A 17,644-nucleotide genomic window follows, 5' to 3' on the forward strand; every position below is an offset into this window, starting at 1 on the left:
TAAAGAACAAAACAGTACCTACTATCCAAAGGACAAAGTTAATATTTACCTGGAAGGGATAAGTTATAGAGAGGTACATCCCAGAGATTTTCTGAAAGTTGTGTCATCCACTGACTATTTTCATGGCACATTTGAACTGATCTTTCCAAGGGGTCTTCCATTGGTTACTACAGTTGGTCCTAACAAGATTTTCTGAAAAAGATAATTAAAATATTTAGCATACTGTTGCTGGAGTCACTGTGCTCTTGTTGTATAGTACTCATTCATAGCCATAAAAATGTTGGCTCTTCTCTAAGTGCTACAGTAAAATGTCAAGGGCTTTTCAACCACCAAGTTCTTTGTTCTTGAAAATATTTCTTCCCAATACAACATTGATATTAACTGTTTTCAGGGAACCTGCATCCATTCTTCTGTTGCAAAATGGTTCCTAATCTGGTTTTGACCTTGCAAAATACTGCTGTGTGAGATCCAGCTTTGTTGATGTGGAGAAACTGCCATTTATATCTCAGTATTGGGATATCATAAGGATTAGTCAGTTTAAAGTGGTTAATGATTACCACCCCCATCAATCACAGCATGCGCCTGCTCTCCTGTAACTCCTGCATCCTATCACCACATGTCTTAGGAATATGAAGAATCTGATCAAAGTGGAACAGACCTTGAAAACTCCACCAATGTTGCATTTTCTTCATGATTCTAAGAAACCAGCAACACTTCACTTTCTCTCTTGGAACCAGGATTATCTTCTAGACCTCAGTTAAAGTCATCTCTGCAGGCACCTTTCTCTACCAGAAACCTTGGAAGCTTCCCCACTTTCAACATCACCCTGTTTTCACTGCCTATTATGATCCTCAGTGCAAGGCTACATTGGATGGGCAGACTGGGACAATTACACTAAACTTATTGACCAACATACAGTCTGCATCTCACAAGGTATCACTGTTTACCAAAGCAATCTTTAAAGCCACTGCCCCGTCTATCCTCTATGACTGCCAAAAACAATTATTCGTAGGGGTCTGTCCAACTCAAGGAGGCAGCCAGCCAGTTTTGCGGGCAGATCATGGGGCTGGCCACCATTTTCATGGGCTGATTGTGGCAGGGCCCCCCCCGTGCCTCTGATCGGCTGAGGGGACCCATCAGTTCTGCACTTCCCTGCAGATTGCCAGATGACCCAAAACTATGGATTAATTTCTTAATAATGTTTCCGTTAATGGTTTCCATGGGCTTAAATCAGGGGGTTAAGCCTGCCAAATCCATTAATTGACATGTCATTAAGTAATCTAAGCATTTAAATTCAACTCTAAACTGAAATGTCTTATGAAATTAAAGCTATACACAACATGAATTATAACTAATGCCATCACTATACACTTTATTAAAAGACATTGTAAAAAAGGAGTTTACCCAGTGCTAACCTTGAGACAGGCAATTCATGTTAGCAGTTAAATGCTAGCATGCTGCATCCAGTGGCAGTAGCTGCAGATATTCTCTGTCTCTGTGGGGTGAGCACTTGTCCATACACTGAGATGGCATACTCAGAAGTCACTGAGTTTGTTGGAATGGTGAGGCAGTGTCTTGCCAGGGCATAGAGATGTGGAAACTGGCCACAGACAGTCCCAGAACACAGGTACAGGCACAAGCATCTGGCACTCTTTAACAAATTTCACATAAGCAGTATGTTTGTTGTCATGCTCTTTCTTCCATCTAGGGATTGATTGCAGTAGCTGAGGGTCACAAGTCAGAACACCAGTTGGAGTCCAAAATGCAAACAGCACTAAGGAAGGAAGCAGCCAGTTGTCTGAACCACAGGGGCAGTGATGAATCTTACCTGTAGTATTGGTTCAGCTTTACAGCTATTGTCTGGAACAGTTCCCATCTCCATTGGTTTTCACAAGGACAGCTTGACAGTTCTTGTGATACCCTGCCTTTGACCCAACATATCAGCTTGTGTGCATGGTGGATCACGGCCTTCAAACCACATTACGAGCTCCATGAACCAGGTGTCATTTTCAGCCACAAACATCACCTGATCTTGAATGTTGTTGTCCCATCTTAAGAGATTGTGCAGCTTCAGCATGCACTGTATGCTGGGTGTGATTTCCAGCTGCTTACTCTCAAACTGCTGGTAGTGCTGCATATGTTTGGTGTGGTAATGGACCACATTGAACCACAAATTCCACCTGGTGAGTACAGGCTCTGGTGGCAGCAACACAGTGGCACATGAGTCCCCAATTTGACTGGTGCAGGACTCCCTATATAGGACTTTATAGTTTGGATAGCCTCCAAACACTATCTTAAAGGAGGACACAAGGTTATCCACCTTGGGAATCTGTGTGTGCCAAATATCACTTACTAGAGATGGAATGTGCATGTTGCAGGTGATATGAACTGCTCTGGGCAGCATTTCTTGGAGCACATCAGAGAAAGCCTTGCACATGTATATGGCGTTGTCAGATGGGAATGCTGAAAGCTTGTTAAATTCTAAGCCATAGTTGGCAATTGACTTCACTGTGGCCTGAGACAGCAGAAAAATTAACAAATGCAAGATGGACCAGCTCTGTTTGAAACAGGCGGTCCCAGTCTGTCCAGCTCCCAGATGCAAATAAAGTGTACAGCATGTAGTTATCTTGAGAGTCAGTGGCTTCATTGACCACAATGGAGAAGGATTCATACTTTGCCAACTCAGACTTTGTGGACTGTACATACAAAGCAATCACTGCAGAGAGAGTCTTGCTGAAGCTTGGTGAAGCACATGGAAAGCTGGCAGCATTTGGCACATGTTGGTTCAGGTAGTCCCTTAACTTTGGGTAATTAAGTTTCTCCAGCGAGATGTTCACTGCCACATAAGACTCCACAAGGGAAAATGCCACCTCTCACTTTGCCAAGCTGTTTTCTGTGGTCCTTTTAAAGAGCAAGGACAGTCACTTTTTTCTTGCTCTGACCTTCAGCTTCTACAACAGCCCTCCTCTTCACGTGCACCTCAGACTCTAAGTGGCCATCTATACTGGTTTTCCTCAACACATCCAGAATCACACTGCAGGCAATACGGAACAGTCTGCCTCCATCTGCATGCAAGGTCCCTGCAGGGTACTGCCTTACATGATCCAGAGCTGAAATGTATTTGGCCATCTTGGAGGATTTGGTCTCAGTGTTCATGCTCAATCCTCCTCAGGCTATAGCATGCTATAACAGCATGCCTGTGGCTGTTTAAAAGATGGTGCCAAAAGCCTCTCGCTTCCCTGACTGGCTCCAGAGGCTCCCGTCAGGGACAAAGTGACTCCCCTCAGGACAAAGGGACTGAGCCTTTGTCACAAGCCTCTAATTTGCTCCCTCTCCCCCCCTTCCCCTCCTTCCTCTCCCCCCTGTGCTTCAGGATTGCATGGCTTCCCACCCTTTTTTCTGCTTGCTGGTAAGTTGGGGGTTTTTTGCAGTGAAAAAAAATGCGAAATTGCAATTTCAGTAGGTCCCTAATTATTTGTCATGTCTAGATGGAAAATGTACAGAGCTCACTAAATGGTAAAAATGATTTAGTGACCCAGAAATAACCAATGATATTCTAGGGAGCCTGAATAAAGGCCAAGAGAAGTGGACATGTCAAGTTATAGCAAGGAGTCATGATGCAAGAAGTTCAGTGCAGCACAAAGCTCACCAGACACACAACAATTGAAGTTCTCTCCAAATACAGTTGCCACATACCTGGCAGGCTTGCTAAAGCAGATAGAGATAATATGTTCAAGGAGTCAATCAAGGAGAGAATCAGCACAAGCAATCACCACACCTTGACCAAATCTAAAGTTTTAAACTAATTTAAGGAAGACACAGAAAAGGCACTGAGACTGATGAAAAGAAGGGAGGCTTCAGCTACTACAGTATTGCTAGAAGTCTTCCAATATCTCAGAGAGAAAAAATAACACTGGCTGTCCATCTTAATGTACAATGTCATACAGAAGAACACGATGCTGAAGTGACAGCTATACCAAAACCACACAAAGATTATCTGTCCCCCCAATATTATTCCTGAGCTGTAGCTACAAGCTCCTAGAATAGACAACCCTACAGAGAATTGTGTCCATGGCAGAACAGCTTTTGAGTGATGTTTCAAGAGATTTCTGAACAATGCAAGGCACCTGTGACCAAATACTAGCACTCACTACATACAATGAGTATGGATATTAAGGGGAAAAGAAAACTGTAAAAGAGGTCAGGAGTTTGGTCTGCTGTGGTGATGAACTGAAGTAAGTATATTCAGGTAATTCTGAGTCACAAAACCAGCCCCTAGGGCCCCAAAAGAATGGACTCCTAAAAGACTCATTTCTAGTAGTGACTGTTTAATGCATTCCCTAATAACCTACTAAACTCCATCTCCGCACACTTTGTGTAGTCTGATAGTACTTCCTTAGACTTATTAACTTTAATTTCCAAAATACAGGGCATGGCTACACATGTATTAATGTGCCACAATTACAGCACAATAAGTTTAGTGTCCATAATAACAGATACTAATTAAACGCACCATAATCGGTGCTACTACTCAGTAGTGCCAGCGCACCTTTTTTTACGTGATGCTAATGCACTATAGATGAATTCTACTATGAATTAATTCATTAGCATGGCTTTCACCGTGATGCACTACTGTGCAGTAGAATTAGTCTACTGAGCTTCTAGCATCTTGTGTAGATGCACCCACTGAAAACCATCATCCATGACAACTTTCAGAAACTAAGTTCAAGACCATGTTGCCATGTTTGTTCTCATACCATGCTCAGAGCCAGCCTGATCACCGTTTGATGTAACATCCACAGCCACTGTATCTATGGGTAAGTCAATTCTACTCTCACAAATACCACCTCATTAAAGTAAGTGAGAAGATAAAAGTAGAAACTGTCTCCTGAACAAAGAACAGAAACTGCTTCCTCAATAAACTGATAGGCTCCCCATGGACAGTCAATGCACAAACACTTCACAGTTTGGGGCTATTCAGTTTATGAACAAGGTGTCCCCATTTGGTTAAATTCTAATTACAACAGTTTAGTGGAAACACAGTTGAATTAGACCATAAGAATGATCACAGACACATTGAAGCCAACAAAATCTGTATGGTTACCAGTCCTAGCTAACATCCCTCCACTAACTATCTGGCACCAGAATGAAGCAACACGTATCACTGTTAAAGGGTATATGGGATCCATGATGGTGTAATAGAAGTCCAGTCTGGCAATGCTGCTCCATTCTGGCAGAGAGAATGGGAGACAGCCACACAACTCTCACATCTTCACTGGGCCATATGAATGCCCACCTGACCTTGGATTCCCACACCACCTCTCGAGCCAGCTAAGAAATTTCCAGTGGGTATGGTTGGTAATAACAGTAGTCATGCCTGAGGCACTATGGACTTCCATTGTGTCCCCATGATGCTCTGGGAGATGCTGCAGCTGCCCAGAGATCTTCTCAAACTGAACATTGCTAACTTGGGGGCATTGCCTGGCTCACAGGTTTGACCTGAGGCTCACACCCCCATACCTTACAAGGAAAGCTGAACTGTATTAAGATAAAGGTAGTGGCTTAATGGGCTCTAAGGGTCTGCCTCCCCTGCACCCTGTCTTATCCTCCGTGGAAGCACTTGTTCAAATCCCATATGGGTCCTTCCAAAGTAAATACCCTAAGTACCATCAAATTTACTGTAAAGATCTTCCAGATAAAGGTAAAAGACTGATATGCTAATAAAGATCCCATTGCACTATCCACAGCAGTAGAAGAATTCCCTTAGTGAACATTTTTTCCCCTCGGCTACTATTTTGTGCATTAGCTGACTACCCATTCCCTCTCACTGGTTGGTTGCATTCCAGTGGTGCTCTGGTAGTGAGTGTAAGGCTGAGTTCCTATTTAGAAATGTTAAATATTTGTAAAAATAGAATTGTCTTGTTCTCTCCCCCTCATATCCAGGCAGTCCTTGCACTTACGGTGGGTTATGTTCCTGGAAAAGGCGCTGTAAGTTGCAACAATGTCGAATCTGATTTTCCCATAGAAACAATGTTATAATAGAGGGTTACATTCCTGACCAAGGGCCTGATGCCCAACTTTTTATAGAAATGACCATAAACACCGTATTTAAATCAACTATAAATGATATACACTGTACAGTACAAAGCTTTCTAAAGTGTACTGTCCATAAATTGATTAAACAGGGCAATAAAGTAACTAATCACATTAAATTTTATTTAATCAGAAGGTGAAGGAACACCTTCATCAGGGTCATGGAATTTAGAAGGACTTCTCTGGGGAAATTTTGGGGAGACTTAGGGCCATTTGATGGCTTTTTGTGAAACTGATCCAGGGATGTTTATTTTCCTGACCTATTTTTCTCATTGTAAATTTCCCTGTTGTGCCATAAGTGCGAGGATCCAGAGCTGTAAGTAATAACATGGGTGTAAATGGCAGATCACTGCAAGTGCGAATTGCCTCATGTTGAAATGCTGTAAATCAAGGACAGGGATGTAGGTTGTAGCCGTGTTGGTCAAAGGACATAGGCAGACAAGGTTCCTTGGGTGAATCTGATATCTTTTATTAGACCAACCCAAATAGTTGGAGAAAAGTTATTAAGCAAGCTTTCGGATTCAAAAACCCTTCGTCAGGCTAAGGAAGTGTCAGCAGTTGGTGTGTGCTCTTCCTGGATGGAATGAAAAGTAAAGAAGCCAGCAGCTGGGCTGGTATGCATACAAGTAAATCAAGGACTACCTGTAAAGTGAATGATAGCTGCCGGCTGTGTGGCACTGCAGGTCAGGTCATTTATTTAGGCATCTAAATTATGACTGTGGACCTAAACTTTAGGCAGCTAGTTTTGGAAAGCTTCATCTTAGGCTCCACACCTCCCCTCCCACAAGTTTCCTGTCCAAGTTCTTCCCACACCCAGTCATCCACCCCTCCCAGACAGCTACAGCACAGCCCCTCAACTTGAAGCCTTGCTAGCCAGTAAAGCAATTAAAACAGATCTGCACAACTTACATTTCAAAATAACAATGTAATGTCACTACTCTGCCCTCTCCACTGCATGACTAGTTTCATGGGGCCAGTTCTGAGTTGGCATAAAATATAACTAGATTCAATGCATAACTATTCTACCCATTTACATCAGTTAACAAGCAGTCCCTAAACCCATTTTCTGTAGCAACAACACTAGTGCTGAGGAAAATTGCAAGCAGCTTGCTCATCCTCTCTCTCACCTTTGGAAATCTAGCTTTAAAGCTCTTTAAAAAAAAAGGCTGGCAATTTGATCCTGAAGATATAAAAAAATTTGAAGCTATTTCGTCCTTCCTCTCCTCCCCTTTCACTGTTGTGTGTCCTTTTAGATCCTGATCCTGCTTTCCTGTGTATGGGTCACCAAGTCCAACTGAAACAAATGTAACTATGTACAGTTGCACGGAACTGTCCATCCTGATGCAGCGCCCTGCAGGCCCAGAGCCTTTACATACAAGAATTTGCAAGGGACTATTTCTTTCTAAAAGTATCAGAGATTTTAAGAGCAGAAGGCCAGTTATGATTTTGCAGTCTGAGTCCCTACCACAAGCCATGGAATCGCATCTGGTAATTTCCACAAAGCCCATACTTCCTGTTTATACTGTAGCTCTTCTACAACACTCTTTTGCCTTTCATTAAAACATGCAGTCTCACCTTAAAGAATAAAATAAACACCACCTAGCACTCTTTATCAGCAAATATCAAAGCACGTTATAAGATAAGTCAGTATTCTTGTCCCCAGTACACAGAGGGAGAACGTGAGGAAGAAGAATCCATAGCACCCCTAGCAAGTTTTTTTCCAGTGGTTCTCAAACTTTTCAGACTTGAAGCATCCCTCAGAAAATGCCATCTCGTAGTTATTCTATTGGAAAGAACTGAGACAAACCGCAACAGATCAAAATCTTTTTAAACACTACAGATTCAGGACATTGGCTGCTATGGTGCACTTGCTTTATCTGTGGCAGGCTAGGATGTTATGTCTTGTGTTGTGTCAGGGTTGACTGTGCCGTTTTGTTAACAGATGGACAACGGATTTGTAAAAGATGATTTGGATAGGGACGATCCTGCTTCAGCCAGGGGATTGGACTAGATCACCATTAGAAGCCCTTCCAATCCCAATTTTCTATGATTTTCAAATAGAAATCATAAATTTCCAGGTTTATCTTGTGAATCATGTTTGCATACTTATCAGTGCTAACATTGTACAGCACCTCAAGGCATGCTTGAAAGGATCTCCAGACACTCCAGGGGATTGATTCACCCTGGTAGTGAATCACTGGGCATGTCTGCACATGCATTAAGGCACTTTTTCTAATATGCATTAAATTTAGTACCTCCAATGTGAGGTACTAAAGAAATGAACATTAGGCTGCCTTAATGAGCAGTAATGAGTGTGCATGGTTTACATGACACTTAATCTACAGTAGTTTATTTTACTGTGCATTGGCATAATCACACTTTTTTTACATTACACTTCAATGTGCAGTAAAATAGGCATATTAAAGTGCACATGTAGATGCGCCCACTGTGATAGTCATTACCCTCACCAGTAAAATTGCATGCCTTATTTCTTGTCTATGGGCAGGTATTCTAGTTGCAGACAGTGGCTAGATGCTACAACAGTGTAAGTAATAAATACTAAAACTCAGCAAGTATTTTGGTCTTGTAGAATTTGAAGATATAACTGACTGCATCATCAATATTTTAAACAACTGTTTTTAATGCATTGGTAAATTCTCAAAATGTAAATGTACAACAAAATACAGAACACTGCTCTCTAAAATCACAGAGGTGAAAATTAAAATCACAGCATCTCACTAGTGTGGGAGAACCTTTGGTGACATTTTACATTTAGTACTTAAACCCATCCTTAGTGAAACAATCCCTCCAAGACACAAACAATAGTGCACAGATTAAAACTTTTTAAATAAAGTAAATAATTGCTACTTATAAATTGCCAATTCCCTTACCGCTCAGGCAAAAGTATCTACCAGCTAGAACAGTCTCAACATAATGAAATCCAACTCAGATTGCTTTTAGGTCTATTTAAAGGTTTCCAGAGGACTGACTTATACTCTATTCTTTTTATTTTTACTTACTCTTATCAATCGTTTAGTTTCCTCTTCAGCTTCCCAGCTCTTTGGAAAAGCTTCTGCATTTCTAACAGCTGTTCTGTTCAGGTCCCTGTAAAGAGAAAGCATCTGGCACGCTACAGCAGGAAAGAAAAGCAAACCAGCACTGCACAGTGAATGTCACCGGATTGGTCAAAGTCTGCAACGCCCACTTTCAGATCAAGTGACATCCAGTTAAAAAGGAAGAGGGAAACAAAAGTTAGTTGAGCTAATAAAGCTGCCTAATTTGTGAAAACAGATGCTCAGAGAGCTAAAGCTGTGCCGCTTCATGATGAAGATGCATACAAAGAACAAGGAATGAAGGGACAGTAGCACACCAAGTACTGATTTCTAGCAAACCTTAGAGAGTTCTTTGAGGTCTAAGGATGAAAAAGGCTCTATAAGAAGTAACTGATTATTACTGGCCATAATAACAATTATTATTCAGTCCCCTCTTTCTTGTCAGAGACCTTCCATTCTTAATGTCAGGGAGAAGTACTACATGATGTAATAAATTATTTTCCCATCTCTAATTTCTTTGCCATCTGCATTCAGGATGTAAATTGTTATTTACATTGGCATTGTATAAAAACACAGCTGCTGTTTTGATAATGTAGGGTCATTGATTTCATTGCTATAATGCAATGCAATTTATTTTTTATAGTGTACTTTACATATAGCATGTGTAATAAAATGTTCGAGAAGTTTGGAACAGAAACACAGAACATGGTAAAGTTGAATACACAGAAGAGAAATTAATAAAAGCATGAAGTCAAGTAAAAAGGACAAGTTTACTTTTAAAAGGGTTTAAAAGTGGAATTACTGTGAGGGAAGTTAACAGTTATAGGGGCAGAAGTTCAGTGTCCACCATACATTCATAGATGTTAGGGGCTGAAAGGGACCTTACCAGATCATCGGGCCCAGCCCCCCTGCACTTGGGCAGGAAAGACTGCTGGGGTCAGAAAGCAGAGTCAGATTTGGGGAAGTTAAAAACAACAAACCATTAGAGAAGAGGTGAGCATTTGAGGAAACAGAGGAACATGGTATCAGAGACACAGGATGGAGGAGACCACGCAGAGATTAAGTTGATCATAAGACTACTTTGAAAGCTAAGATAATGGAAGATGACTGGGAAGAAAAGTATGTACCCTTCAGCTACTATTGTGATGAGTGTGCAAGACATACACACATCTCCAAGGTTTAGAGCAAATCTGGCTACAGCAATCTGGGCTAGAGATATCTGGGAAACGAAATTTCCATTCTTCAGTATTGTAAGTATTTCAACAGCCAAAAGCAGAACAGAAACCCTACAGTTTGTCATGTTTCTTTTATTTTGAAAGCACTGAAACAAGTTTTCAAAAAACAGTTACATACTTCCTGGAATCTACAGAAATTGCTGTCTGAGGGCCCTGGCAAACATCAAAATTATGGCACAATTAATGTATTAATCATGGCATAATTTGTAACATGCTACAAGTTCACCCCAATTTATGGAGCATTAAGAGGGCAAACCAGCTACAGAGAGCTTCCATTATATGTGGAACCTCTCTGGCTGTTTTGAACTGAGCCTTAAATGGAATTTGTGGCATGTACCCATCAGACCCATGGCTGTCCTGTGTGGATTTGACTCTCAGATGAATGTCTAGATAAGCACTGGGTAACTCCAGGTCTTTAAAAACCTGAGACATGGGAACCTAAGATGGAGAAAGGATTTCTGATCTCAGGTCCCTGTGCTCCAGGCTTTTAAAATCACTGCAGCCCACCTGGGTGGCACACACTGTGCTTCAAAAGCCTAAGGTGCCAGGAACTAGGGTTGAGGCTGCTGACATCCTGGTTGCTGACATCTGGGGCTTTCACACACCTGCCCATTGGGCTTCCCTACCTAATACTTCCAGACAAGAATCTCAGTCTGCCCCTAAAGAGGCTGCCTGGTGTGCAGGTTTAAAAATGCAGAGCAGAGGAAACTCCTGGGCTCCCCCTGCCAGCAGTTGCAGACTCAAAGTGGGATCCCAGGCTCCACATACCTCATAGGAAGCCAAGCTGGGGACCTATCCCCAATGCTGGGCTCCCTGCACCAGCAGTTGTACAACTGGGAACTGATCCATGGTCCCAAAATCTTTGTGTGTGGCAAGGCAAGGGGCACAACTAGGGTTGCCAACCCTCTAGGATTGCCTTGGCGTCTCCAGGAATTACAGATAAATCTCCATGAGACTACTGAGAGTCACCCAAGAGAAATTATAAGGCATTCATTAAAATAATTATTAAATGTTGAATCTGATGTATACAGTTGTCCAGTGGGTTTTTAAGATGTAATAGTAATGTGCATTTGCCTTCCTGATGTAAATTCATTAATGTCATTACATCATGTGATGAAATCTCCCAGAATAGATTCAAACAGAGTTGGCAGCCCTAGGCACAACTGTTGGGATCACAAATCAGGTTGCATTGCACCATTAAACAAATGTCTGTTAGGGGCCTAAAAGGAATATGGTTCCTACCAGTTTCATTGCTGCCCACCTCCAGATAGCAGAGGTGAACCATTCTATCAGAAAATTTCCAACTGTCTCTAGTCTAGATGCTTTCAAGTTTAAGGATTAGAGGCCTTGCTTCTCCTCTCACCTAAACTAGAATTACTAGCTATAACAGGGGGCCTTCTCGGGGCTGATCTACCAATGCCCCACCCACCTGTTCTGGGCCAACCACCCGCCTTCTCACCCGCCACACCTTGATGACATTTAATTAAGTCATTAATTAAGCAGGAGGCTGCCCATTTCTTGCCCTGATGCCAGGGGGCGCTATCTGCAGCTCTGTTCCTCCCCTACACCGCAGCCCAAGCCTCATAGATGGCATCCACTGATGTTACTCTCACCAGCCCCACACTGGGCCCCAGAATCCGCCAATCAGGACCCCTCTAAGATCCCTTCATTCAAGCAGCCTACTCTGCCCTCATTCAGGCTACTTAGCTCCCCGAAACTATTTCCCCTCTCTGGTGTGGTCCCCCCACGGGACCTTTGGCCACACAGGCTCTGGCCTCACCTCCAAGGCCAGTCGGGACCCCAGCCCCTCAGCTCTGGGCATCCCTCACAGTGGGCCCCTCGCCTTTTTGACCAGTCTGGTCCTGGCTCCAGCATTGACCAGTTGAGGGTACTCTACATCAGGCCTATGAGTCTCTAGCCCCACTCTCTCTCTGGGGTCTGCCCTCTGGACCCTACTAGTGGGTCCGGTTGTGGGAGCTGGGGTTAAGGTGCCCCAACACACCTTTCACTGGGGTGGTAACTGGCCTGGCATTTCCTGAGGGCTCCTGTGCCACTGAGAGCCTCACCAAGCCACCCACTCCTGGCAGGGTGCAATTTTAGGTCACGCCCAGGACCATGAGCCTCCTAGCCATCCCCTACAGCTCCTCCCTTACCTCCCAGATGTTCCAAAAAGACTGACAGCCAGACAATATTACTGCCTGCCTGCCAGCAGCAAAATGCTCTGCTTATATAGGCAGTCCTGAATCTAAAATGGCTGCTGCAATCAGGCACCTGCTGGCTGCTTGGCTTAGGTCTTAAAGTGGCAGGCACAAACAGTGCCCTGCCACACTAGCGATGTCAGCAGAATAAATCCTGATTTATATCAATATAAGTCAGGTCACAGTAAGGCCCCAGGGTTTTAAGAAATCCAAGAAAGAAGGAAAAACAAGAAAAAAAATCTGCCAGCTATTAAGCAAAGAAGAAGTACATCAGCAGAGGAAAGGTCAAGATAAGGATAAATTCTGACCATTTGCAGAAATAATCATATACAGATTTCTACACAAGGAAGCTGTGAGAAGGAAAAGTCCAGGGTGACTTCAAGGTATTTGGCCTTGATTACAAAAAAAAGGTAATGGAAATACCCAAAAGGAATTATTCAGATTTTGAAATGTTTAGGTACAGGGGGTTCTCAAGTCTCTGGGAACTCACAGGATCAAACCCGGCAGATATAGCAAAGTGGTGTGAGTTGACAGAAACATATAATTTATACACCTTTCTGGGGTCACCTGACCCCCAGTTGTCTTTTCTGCTTGGTGCAGGGGGCTGGACCCGATGATCTTCTGAGGTCCCTTCCAGCCTTCCAATCTATGAATCAACACGTCACCTCTTTTTTTTTTGGCTGCCAACATGTGTCAAGCAGCCAAAATAATACTGATTTTCAGCAGCAAAAAAAAAGAAAAGGAGGCAACATCACCCCCTCACAATATCACCCCTTTGGCCACGGCTCCTTCACCATGCACTGCCCCCCACTACCCTACCCTCCCTGCTGCTGGAGCCAGAGATGCTGCAGAAAAGGTGGAAGGTGCCAGAAAGGTGAGAGACAAGAGGATGAGGCATTTCCCAACCTCCATTCCTGCACCACTACCCCTCAGGCAGTGCTTGGGGCTTGTACACCACTTGCCCACCCAGGCTTACCCTACTGGGCACCAGTCATGGTTCCATAAAGAAGGCAGAGTTGAATTTGGCTCTTAAAGAAAAGTTTGAACCAGTAAATTAGGCCTGAAAGTTATACTTCCACCATGATGCAGGGAACAGCAAATGAATGTTTTCTTTGAGACTGTAAAATAAGTGACTCAAAACTGAAAACAGTTTCTGTAAGAAATGTAGGTCCCTGCGCAAGGTCTTTTTAATCCCTAGAGGCAGTGGTGATGTGTAGTGGGTGCATAGGAATGCATGTGCACCCCCTGAGAGTGCTGGTGCTCTCCCTGACAGGCAGCACTCTCCACTTAGGCAATGGGTGGGGTGGGGCAGGCAGGAGCGCTGGTGTCCCCGCCATGAGTGCCAGCCAGGGAGTGGGAGTGCTTGGATGAAGTGCCGCGGCCACTTCCCAGGTGGCATGATTGGCCATGGGAGGATCCTGCCCCAGTCACTGACTGGTCACTGGTGGGGCATGTGCCCCTGCCCTGACTAAGATAGAACCAGTCGCCCATGCCTAGAGGCAACTCAAGATAAGTCTCTACTGCAGGGTCACCTCATGTAATTACCCAGGCTCAACTTACCATCCACACGCAAACAGGAACAGAGCAGGAATTCAAATGCACCTTCTCCTGGATCATCATTAACTAATTTACTTTGAACACAGTGCCAGATGTAAGCAGATGTGCCACTCCTCCTACAAGGCAAACCCTGTATTCCCAGTTCTGAGATTTTTTATCATTGGAACATAGAGAGTCTCTACTGAACCTTACTATTACCATCTCTTATAACACAAGAGATAATGTGTCCATGTAGCTTGTCAAATGACAAGTATTTACACAACCATTTTAAAATACATATAAGAAATGAGTGTATTAAATATTAAACAAAAAATTCACATTTCTTCTTCATTTTTTCCCTGTGTTCCATCTACTTCACATTCAAATTCCTTCTCTGTTCCTGCACAGATGGATTTACCCTCTACCATTCATAGTACACAATCACTGTACTTAAGAACATAAGGATTGCCATTTACTGGGTCAGGCCACAGGTCCATCTAGCCCAGTATCCCCTGTCACAGTGGTAGAATGGATGCTAAGAGGGACAGCAAACTGAGTATGACCAGGGTTTTCCCTCTGTTCCTCTCTTACTTGCAGCCTCCAGCATTTAAGGTCTAGGAAGTTCTAATACAGAAGCTGTATCCCAAGCTCCCATGCTCAATAGCTACTGATGCCCCTTTCCTCCAAGAATGTGTTGAATCCCTTTTTAAATCTGGCTAAACTGTTAGCTTGCCCAACATCTGGTGACAATGGGTTCCACATTTTAGTTGCACACAATGTGAAAAACACCTTCCTTTTCTTAGTTTTAAACTTACTAGCTACTAGTTTCATTTTGTGACCCCTAGGTCTCGTATTGTGAAAGATAGTAAATCACTATTTACTTGTTTTGTCATTTAGTATTTTGTAAACCCTTATGCACCCCCTCAAGCATCTCTTTGCTAAACTGAATAGGCCTAGCCTCTTTAGTCTCTTCCCAGATGGAAGCCCCTCCATACCACTAATCATTCTTGGTGCCCTCCTCTGAACCTCCTCTAGTTCTTCTATATCCTTGTTAAAGTGTGGGAACCAGAACTGGGCAAGTATTCAAGGCATAGACTCACCATGGATTTATAGAGGACACAATTATACTTGCTGTTTGTTTACAATTCCATTCTTAATAATCCCCAACATTTTGTTTGCCTTTTTGACAGTTGCTGAGCACTGAGCTGATCTTTTAATTGAATGGTCCACAATAACTCCCACATCTCTTTCCTGTGTGGTAACAGCTAATGTAGAGTATATACTGTAGGTAGAGTTTGGGTTATTTTTGCCCATGTGCATCACTTTAAAATTGTCTATATTGAATTTCCTCTGCCATTTAGTTGCCCATTCACTCAAATGTGCCAGATCCTTCTGTAGTTCCTCACAGTCTGCCTTGGTCATTATTACTTTGAGTTATGTTGTGTCATCCGCAAATTTGACCACCTCACTACTCACTTCCTTTTCCAGATCATTTATAAATGTGGTAAACCAGGGGTGGGCAAAATACAGCCCAGGGGCTGGATCCGGCCCATCAGGCCATTCTACCTGGCCCACGGGGCCCCTTAAAAATTTAGAAAATTAATATTTATTTGCTCCTAGCTGTATGTCAAAGATGACAGGAGCCAGGAGCAGTAGGACCCAGAAGAAGCTTGTGGCAGGACCCAGCAGGTAGGCCTGCCCAGCCCTGACACCCAACCAGAAACCCCTGCCTAGCAGAGGCTTCTGGCCCTGGGCCATAGGGCTGTTCCCATTTCCCTGCGCTGGGGAGGGAAATGCGACCTTCAACAGCTTGCCAAAACTCGGTAAGTGGCCTGCCACCTGAAATAATTGCCTGCCCCTGTGTTAAACAGTGCTGGTCCCAACAAAGATCCCTGGGGGACCCCACTGTTTACTACTTTCCATCCTGAAAACTGACCATTTATACTCACTCTTTGCTTTCTGTATTGGAGCCAATTTCTAATCCACCAATGGAAAGTCCCTGTAATCCCATGACTACCTAATTTAGTTAAGACGGTTCTTAGTTAAGAACCAAGTCAAAGGCTTTTCAGAAATCCAAATATCCTGTCACCTGGATCACCCTGATCCACCTGCTTATTGACACCCCAAAGAACTTTAGCAGGTTGGTGAGGCATGATTTCCCTTTGACAAGGCTGTGTTGATTCCTCCCCAGCAAGTCATGTTGATCCATGTGCTGAATAATTCTTCTTTTCATTATTGTTTCTACCAGTTTTCCAGGAACAGAAGTTAGGCCTGGCCTGTAGTTCCCTGCATCCCCTCTAGAGCGTTTTTTTAAATATGGGAGTCACATTGGCAACCCTCCAGTCCTCTAGTACCAAGTCTGTTTTTACTGATAGGTTGCATACTACAGTTAGGATTTCAGCAATTTCTGATCTGAGCTCCTTTAGGGCCATAGGGGAATGTCACCAGGTCCTGCCAATTTGCTACTACTGTTTCATTTAAAAATTTTCTCTACAACCTTATCTACTGAAACCTCAACTTGGGTCAGCTCCATTGACTTGTCCCTAGAGAGGAGTGGATCTGGTAATAGAATTTCCCTGGCATTTTCCACAGAGATGACAAATTTAAAGAATGCATTTAGCTTTTCAGCAATGGCCCTGTCATCCTCTAGTGCCCCTTTTACACCCTGATCATCCAAAGGTCCAACTGACGCCCTGGCAGGTCTTCAGCTTCTAATGTACCTAAAGAAATTGTTATTATTACCTTTGTGTTCATAGCAAGTTCCTCCTCAAATTTTTTCTTAGCTTGTCTTATTACAGTTTTACATTTGCTTTGCCAGAGTTTATGCTCTTTTTTATTTTCTTCATTAGGCTTTTTCACTTTTCGAAAGAAGCCTTTTTTCTGCTTATTGCCTCTGGGACTCTGCCATTAAAGCATACTGGCTATCTTTTGGTTTTGCTTTCCATTTTTTTTTTTATTTGCTGTATGCATTTGCTCTTTGCCTCCAATACGGTGTTCTTAAGCAGTTCCTATGGTGCTTGCAACTTCTTCACCTCCTATGGGGCCCTTTATAACTTCTATCTAACTAGTCTACCTTTTTAAAGTCAAAGGTAGTCTCCCTTTTTAAAGTCAAAGGCTACAGTGGTAGATTTTCTTCTAGTCTCTCCTCCTACAAGGATGTCAAACCCAATTGCATTGTGGTCAGAATTGCAAAGCAACTCAGTAACACTGACCCTTTGCAGCAAATCTGTGCACTGCTTACTAGTGCAAGAATGGCCTTTCCTCTTGTAGGTTCCAAGACTAACTGCTCCAGGAGGCAGTCTTTTATAACATCAAGAAATTTTCTCTCTGCATCCTGACCTGATATTAGACCAATCCAGTCTATCTGTGACTAGTTGAAGTCACCCATCATTACTGTGTTTTCTGCTGTCACAGCCGCTCTCATCTCCCTTAGCATTTCTAGCTCACTGCTGCCATCATGGTCTGGGCAGTCAATAGTATATCCCCAGATGTAATTTTTTCCCCTGTAGATCTATATATAGTGGTATTT

General features: G+C 43.1%; 1 protein-coding gene across 2 annotated transcripts in view; it reads right to left on the bottom strand.

Moving 5' to 3' along the window:
* The window catches only part of PLCXD1 (phosphatidylinositol specific phospholipase C X domain containing 1), a 34,682-nt gene extending 22,100 nt beyond the window's left edge, over nt 1–12,582 (bottom strand). The window contains exons 1-3 of one of the 2 annotated variants that reach the window (XM_006277450.4): nt 12,535–12,582; nt 9,114–9,198; nt 50–192 (exon numbers count right to left, since the gene is read on the bottom strand). In XM_006277450.4, coding sequence (XP_006277512.1) covers nt 50–161 — 112 coding nt within the window. In that variant the 5' untranslated portion in view covers nt 162–192; nt 9,114–9,198; nt 12,535–12,582. Of the gene's footprint in view, nt 1–49; nt 193–9,113; nt 9,248–12,534 lie in introns of those variants that run through there. The other variant, XM_014600462.3, reaches the window with a different exon arrangement.
* Between the last annotated feature and the right edge of the window lie 5,062 nt (nt 12,583–17,644).

This window comes from Alligator mississippiensis, chromosome 1 (genome assembly GCF_030867095.1).
Source record: "Alligator mississippiensis isolate rAllMis1 chromosome 1, rAllMis1, whole genome shotgun sequence".
Taxonomy (NCBI): Eukaryota; Metazoa; Chordata; order Crocodylia; family Alligatoridae; genus Alligator; species Alligator mississippiensis.